Here is an 8,382-nt window from a genome sequence, read left to right as displayed (position 1 = left end):
GCATCGTGAAGCACCTTTATTTTTAAGAGTGTATGACAACATTTACAGGATGCATTGAGGAGGAGCCCAAACTACACTCAGTGGCCAAGTGATGCTTATGGTCCATGATATTGGTACAGATTCTGTCTAATAAACAATGCGTGACTGTATATTTCAAGTTGGAAAAGACATTTAGTTCCCACTTTAAGTGAACCTTAGTTCCCAGGTCATCTACAAGATGGATTAAAATGCTGATAACGTCAAGAAAAGATGAGACATAAACACATGACAGTATGATTGAAATGTTAAAATGTAAAAAAATAAAAAATAAAAATAAATAAAACACGTTTATTCTGTGGCACCTTAAAAAATTATTTGGCACCTACGTTTTTTTCTTATAGGAGCCAATGGCTCCTTACTCGATTTTTTTGTCTGGAGCCCTGCTGAATATAAGGAGTTTTTCGCTTCCAGCCTTCATGGACAATTATATATCACTTTTAAATGATTAAATACAAAATGAATAGTAGTTATTAAGATTGACGTGGTTTGGAATTGGTAAAATGTGCTTGGGAAAAAAAATATATGATCAGAATATCAACTTTTTCACAATTATGCACGCACTGTATATGTAGTATAAAAATAAAACCAAAAAAAAAAATTACGAAACCACCTAGCAACCATTAGAACACCCTGGCAACCACACAGCAATTATTCAGAACATCTTCGCAACTGCAAAACAATGCCTGGTCAACAAACCACTAAAACTTTTTAGTTTTGCACTAAAAAAAGAAAACAGCACCATAAAAGAATCACATGCACAATCTTCAGATTTTTCTAATTCTCGTGATAGATCAGTGTGAGGAATAGACTGAAATTTAAGCCATTATTCACTGAAAATCTGCTCATGAGGGTGAGTAAATGATAGAGAATCTTCACTATTCCTTTATAATCATAATAAAAATGGATTAACGCATCTGTTTTATATGTCCTAATGTACTCATTAGCTAAACTACCTCACACTTCATAGTGATTTTTAACACAGAAATCCTCCATTTTCTCCTACAGCCACTGAAGTCTTGCTTTCTCTATGGAGCTGAAGGAGAGCCGCGTCTCATGGTGACCTGTGTCTGAGTTTGCGGTGTATGACAGAGACAGACGGGCTCAGAGGTGCTGCTTTCAGAATCAGGTTGACCCGTTTCAGGTGCGGGGACACATCCGGGCCACAGAGACTCTCCTTTAGTTACGGAGAGCCACACGGCATCAGCTGTAATTAACACACGGCTGGAGCAACGTGCACTTTTAAAAATAAAACAGATGAAAATAAAACAAGATTTTGACATTTTCTGCGAGGGTTCGACATGCAAAACATGTCAGGAGTTTGTTCAAATCGCTACACTAAATGTGAGCGAAAGTAATAGAAATATCTGCGTATCTGCATTACAAACAAGAAGAGATGTCACAAACCAAACCAGACGTCCAACCACTATTTTTAGAAATAAAATGAAGTTGAAATGAGGACACACTCAAATACAATCCTACAACACACAACCTCTGAGAACAGTCAAACTTATAACTCTCTCAGACAAAAGCAAACTACATCAGACATAAACATTATTAAAAAAGCAGTTCAGTTAAATCAAATAAAAATAGGTTTTTAATATAGCAGTTTAAAAGCACGCTAAACAATATGCATTAAGTACCCATGGACACTTTATAGGTAAAAATTGTCAATTATATACTAAAGCATCACTATTTTTGCCTTTATTAATTCTTCTATAATGAAATGAAAAATAATTTCTAATTGTACAAATATTCCATGTTGTTGCTCAATTAATAAGTACTCATAAATCTGCATGTGTAGTAATTACAAAACAATTAGTAAAATGCTTTTTAATTTTTTTTTTCTAAATGCCATTTCACTTCGCAAATATAAAAATCAATACTATACATAAAAATTAAATTCTATTTTCTACCTAAATGAATCACATTCCTCAAATAGACATGAAAAAATGCCTGTTAATATTGCCTGGTCATATTTACAAATGCCATATAACAAATACTATTAATAGGATGTCAACTTCCTAAAATTATTTCATGTCAACGACCCAAATATAAAAAAATCAACAATGTATATAAAAATACATTGTATAGGCTCAGAAAAACATAAATATTTATCCTCATTTTAAAGTGATTAAATAAATCATATGCCTTAAATAAACAAATAATATTTACACTAAAAAAATCCTATTAATCATCGCAAGCTTCATATTTATAAATGCTGATTAGTAAAATGCTATTTTGAAAAAGTCTTAAATGGCACTTAACATGTAACACCGCAGGACGTCAACTTCCAAAGAGTTTTTCATGGCAACTATAAATTTCATACATAAAATAATTCTATAGACTCAAATAACATAAAACTAATATTTATCCTCAATTTAAACGGATTAAAAACCCTATTAACCAGGCACAAGCTTCATATTTACAAATGCTAATTAGAAAAATGCTATTTAAAATAGTTACTTCCCAAAGGTATTTCATGTCAACTAAAAAATAAAAAAAAATCAATAATGTAAATAAATTCTATAGTCTCAAATAAACAAGCTTTACAAAACAAGCAAGCTTTATTTTTACAAATTCAAGCAAAATGTTGAAATTTTTAGACGCAGGATGTCAACTTCCCAAATATAAAAATCAATAATGTACAGTACATAAACATTTTATAGTTTCTTCTTATATGAATCATATGCCTTAAATAAACATAAAAAATATATTTACACTAAACAAATCCTTTTAACCAATGATATACTCTATATTTACAAATGCTAATTAGCAAATGCTACTTAAAACCGCAGGACACGTTAACTACCCAAATCTAAAAATCAATAATGCACGTAAAAATAAAATCTATAATCTCAAATTAGCATGAAACTAAAATATATCCTCAATTTAAATGATTAAACAAATCATATGCCTCAAATATACATAAAAACCAAAAGAATCCTTTTAACCAATCACAAGTTAAATATTAACATATTTGCATATTAGCAAAATGATATTTAAAATATTTTTAGATGGCATGTCACACCGCAAAATCAATAATGAATATTGTACATTCAAAAAAGGAAAATAAATATTTATCCACAATTTAAACTGATTAAAACCCTATTAACCAATCACAAGCTTCATATTTACAAAAGCTAAATAACGAAATGGCATTTGAAACCGTTTTAGACAGAACGTCTAAATGATAGGGATGTAACGGTATTATCAATATCGTGATATCGCGATAGCAAAACTGTCTCGATATTATCGTGGTCACATGACGATACGAAACGATAGGTCTTCCGGGCAAAAAGTGTAGTTTTTAAAATATATTAAACTTCTTATTCTAACATAAAAGGTCTTTAAAGTTGTGTTTTGGGCCATTATTAATTCGTTCAGACGATCAGCTCGTGATCCGGTGTTTTCCGCGACTCCGTTCACTGTGAATGAATGCAGTCAACGCGTGTATTGCATGTGCTGCGAGTTTAGCGCACCAGTTATGCTTTATTTTCGCAGCAGAGGATTACAGCATTTCACTAGATTTGTAGTGAGAAGCGTTTTTGTTTTTGTAAGCATGTTTTCACTGAAGCTGGAGTTTTCCTTCAAAATAAAAGCTCTAATGCCGTTTCTGTCCAAATAAAAGCTTAAAAGTGCAGCATGAATTGCTGACAGCTAGCGGTTTAAATGCAGTCCATATTCAAAATATCTCTTTCAAGTGTAGAAATTAGGAAAGAAGTATTGTAATTTCCCTGCTGTAGTGTAAAGCAAAAATAACATGCCTATGAAATATTCATTTTCATTTATTTTACAGTAAAAATAATAATAAATTATAATAATATAATATATAATAATAAAATAAATAATAAATAATACAGTTATTTTTGTTTTACAACATATGGCTACTACTCTCATTGTTGTTATTATTATTATTATTATATTCTAATTTGTTTGTCTTCCTAAAACACCAGTGTGAATGTAATTTAGACTGAGACGGTATACCACAAATAAAAAAAGGGTTGAGTCCCCTTTAAGTTAAAGTTCAGGTACAAGTCAAAGACTTTTTTCTGATTTAGTTAAGAACATGGGTTGGAGCTCTTAATTTTGAACTCTCAACGTGCACTAGATAGAATAATTTAACTTTAAAATGTACAAAATGTTTTTTTTTAAATATCGCAATAAATACCGTACCGTGGACTTCATATCGATATATTATCATATCGTGAGATTTTGATATAGTTACATCCCTACTAAATGATGTTTAGAATGACGTGATAAATTAGCACGATAAAAGTCTGATTAAACCCCTATTAGCCAATCACAAGCTTTATAAGCACAAATGCTGCATGCAGGTAGTAGAAGTGAACAGGAAACATATGACCCCTTTAACACCCAATCAGAATCCATCCTGCTGTAACGAGCTCGAGAATTTAAAGAGGCAGGCGCGCGTGGGCTTAGAATAAACAGACGATATCGTCCATTGGTGTGGATGCTAATATCTTTATCTATATAGTTATCTTTATAGTTATCGTTCTCTGTGTGAACGGGGCTTAAACCATCATGTTCGTTAAAATATGAGTCCTCCAGTGATCAAAATCCACCCACATGTTTAGAGCTGTTTTGGACTGTTTTGGCTTGTAAACGATGTTTGATCGGAGCAGATTTCTCTCCTTATTCAGACAAGGTTACTTTTTAACTAAAGAAAGCAATATTATAGATGGAGGACGCATATATGTTAGCGGTAGCAATGGTTTGAAAAACGTCTTAATGATGGATTTGTTTCTTGCAAAAACAAAGATTTTCACTTCTCAAGATGTTAATTGATGGACTGGAGTGGTGTGGATTTATATATTATCATATCGTGAGATTTTGATATAGTTACATCCCTACTAAATGATGTTTAGAATGACGTGATAAATTAGCACGATAAAAGTCTGATTAAACCCCTATTAGCCAATCACAAGCTTTATAAGCACAAATGCTGCATGCAGGTAGTAGAAGTGAACAGGAAAGGTCTACTCACACGAGGAAGTGATACAGGAAGCACCTCAGGCCGGCGGGTCTCTCTAGGAAGTTGTACACATCGCCCTGCATGCTAGTCTTGACGTGGTAAGGGCTGTGCGGGAAGCGGGTGGCGGAGGGAAGCGGGACGGTGGAGATGGAGAGGGGCTGGCAGCGCTCACTGTGCGCCGGTGGATCCTTTGTGTGGCCACCTGGAGCGACGGGTGCGCTTGATCCATTATTCACCACGGGCTTCAGTTCCAGTGAAACAGGAGAGTGTGCCGCAGCGAGGGAAGCGCTGGACACTGCTGCCTCCTCCAGGCTGTGCTGGAAGTCGTGGCCGTTGTGGCCGCAGTTCTTTAGTTTGATGCTGTTGCTGGAGGTGGACCATCCGAACGTACGTCCACGGGATAACAGAGGGGTCGGGCGGCCCAGCCTGTCCCCCATGGTGGAGATGCGTTTCAGTGGGGTTGTTGGGCAGAACTGCTCCAAAGAGATTAGTCTGACATGGCACTAAACCTGTAAAGGGAGAACAAATTTGGGGAAAAATTAAAAGTTCACCTGAAAATGAAAATTTGCTGGAAATGTACTCACCCTCTGGTCATCCAAGTTGTAGATTAGTTTGTTTCTTCATCAGATTTGAAGAAATGTAGCATTACGTCATTTGCTCACCAATGGATGTGAATGGGTGCCGTCAGAATGAGAGTCCAAACAGCTGATAAAAACATCACAATAATCCACAAGTAATCCACAGCACTCCAGTCCACCAGTTAATGTATTGAGAAGCCAAAAGCTGCGTTTGTAAGAAACAAATCCATCAAGACGTTAACTTTAAAGATCCGTTCATACCAAGGACGATAACTATAAAGATAACAATAAAGATATAGTTCTAAAAATCATTCTCAATATTAAAGAATAGCAGAGTCCACACCACAACCATAACGATACAGGCACAGAGAAACGATATCGTTGGAATCACTTTCAGAACAATTTTTTTCCAACTGATGAATGATACAAACATTAAAGGGGTCATATGATGCTGCTAAAAAGAACATTATTTTGTGTATTTGGTGTAATGAAATGTGTTTATGCGGTTTAAAGTTAAAAAAACACATTATTTTCCACATACTGTACATTATTGTTTCTCCTCTATGCCCCGCCTTTTTGAAACGCGTCGATTTTTACAAAACTAATCGGTCTGAAAAGCGAGGTGTGCTCTGATTGGCCAACTATCCAGTGCGTTGTGATTGGCCGAATACCTCTCCCAATCAGAATCCATCCTGCTGTAACGAGCTCGAGAATTTAAAGAGGCAGGCGCGCGTGGGCTTAGAATAAACAGACGATATCGTCCATTGGTGTGGATGCTAATATCTTTATCTATATAGTTATCTTTATAGTTATCGTTCTCTGTGTGAACGGGGCTTAAACCATCATGTTCGTTAAAATATGAGTCCTCCAGTGATCAAAATCCACCCACATGTTTAGAGCTGTTTTGGACTGTTTTGGCTTGTAAACGATGTTTGATCGGAGCAGATTTCTCTCCTTATTCAGACAAGGTTACTTTTTAACTAAAGAAAGCAATATTATAGATGGAGGACGCATATATGTTAGCGGTAGCAATGGTTTGAAAAACGTCTTAATGATGGATTTGTTTCTTGCAAAAACAAAGATTTTCACTTCTCAAGATGTTAATTGATGGACTGGAGTGGTGTGGATTTCTTGTGGATTATTGTGGTGTTTTTATCAGCTGTTTGGACTCTCATTCTGACGGCACCCATTCACATCCATTGGTGAGCAAGTCATGTAATGCTACATTTCTCCAAATCTGATGAAAAACAAACTCATCTACATCTTGGATGGCCTGAAGGTGAGTACATTTCAGCAAATTGTCATTTTTGGGTGAACTGTTCCTTTAATTGCTCACATTGGTATACACCTTTTAAGATCATTTACAGTCTTGGTGATCTTGAGTATTTGGTTGCGTTTGATTGATCACCAGTTGTTGGGAAGTCACAGCACACATTAACTCATGAGGTGTCATGACGTGCCCCAAGTCTGCGGGTTTAAATAAGGAGCAGCTCGCAGCTCAGACAGGTTAAAATTGCATGAGAATGCACTGAAGATCACCAAACACATCCATAACCCTCCTCTGACAGTCAAATGCACCATGAGATCATGTTAAAAGTAGTGAAAAGTCACTCACTCACTCACTCACTCATAAATAAAGGTTCTTCAATGTTCTTAGGTTCTTGTATTCTATATTAGGTTCTTATATTGTATTGTGTTCTTGTATAAGTTGATAAAATGCAACATTAAAGACATTTGTAATTACAAAAAATTATATTTCAACTTAATGCAGTTCTTTTAAACTTTCTATTCATCAGAGAATCCTGAAAAAATGTATTACTGTTTCAACAACAGCAACAAAAATGAAGCAGCACAACTGTTTTCAACGTTTATAATAATCAGAAATGTTTCTTGAGCAGCAAATCAGCATATCAGAATGATTTCTGAAGGATCATGTGACACTGAAGACTGGGGTAATGATGCTGAAAATTCAGCTTTGCATCACTGGAATAAATTACATTTTAGCATATATTCACAAAGAAAACGTATTTTAAAATGTAATATTTCACAATATTACCATTTTCACTGTATTTTTTGATCAAATGCACATTTTTTGCTAAAATGTCTCTAAAAATGGAACAATCAAAAAAAAAAAATCTACTAAGCATGTGCTGAATGAGTGTCATCACTCCAGCTTGATTGTGATTTCACTGAAGTCTTCCTCAGACGGGTCACAGAGCAGTGAGGAAGAGGAGTAAAATACCCTCATTAATGAGGTCAGACTTTCCCCTCAAGAGAAATCACAAGATCGCCAATCCATCATGAGATGACCAGTGGATGGACACACAAAGCCACTGGAAAAAGCTTTGTGAGTGGAGACAAATCGAAACAGGACCCTGCCATCCTCTCTGCCACGTCTGTCAGTCACAGTGGCAGAGCCGCTGACAGAAGCGCCACTACAGCGCCGGCCGCTCGCAGATATAGTTTCAGACCACCGCTTTAAGCTGCAGATCACAATGTCAGGAGATAGAAAGCACTCACATTCAGAGCGTGTCGAGAGGATTTAGTGGACAGAGAGATAAACACACTCACGCTCATTCAAGTGTGCATGAAGCACGAAAGCAGCAAATGAATGAAACCAGTCACTCTTCAAGTTATCAAACCAAAACAACTGGGATTAAATAGATTTCTACAAAAATTATTATAACCTTATAAATTTATTATTTTATGTAGCCAGATTTTATATGACTAATATATATATATATATATACACACACACACACACACACACAC

At 35.4% G+C, this 8,382-nt stretch overlaps 1 protein-coding gene across 1 annotated transcript in view; it reads right to left on the bottom strand.

Moving 5' to 3' along the window:
• Positions 1–8,382, bottom strand: part of kcnq1.2 (potassium voltage-gated channel, KQT-like subfamily, member 1.2) — a 170,713-nt gene that overhangs the window by 161,241 nt on the left and 1,090 nt on the right. Inside the window, exon 2 of the mRNA XM_016559462.1 lies at positions 5,045–5,541. Coding sequence (XP_016414948.1) covers positions 5,045–5,469 — 425 coding nt within the window. The 5' untranslated portion in view covers positions 5,470–5,541. The remainder of the gene's footprint in view (positions 1–5,044; positions 5,542–8,382) is intronic.

The sequence above is a fragment of the Sinocyclocheilus rhinocerous genome, unplaced genomic scaffold, assembly GCF_001515625.1.
Source record: "Sinocyclocheilus rhinocerous isolate Xijiao unplaced genomic scaffold, SAMN03320098_v1.1 scaffold1099, whole genome shotgun sequence".
NCBI classification, from domain to species: domain Eukaryota; kingdom Metazoa; phylum Chordata; class Actinopteri; order Cypriniformes; family Cyprinidae; genus Sinocyclocheilus; species Sinocyclocheilus rhinocerous.
This window is presented reverse-complemented; position numbering and strand designations above follow the sequence as displayed.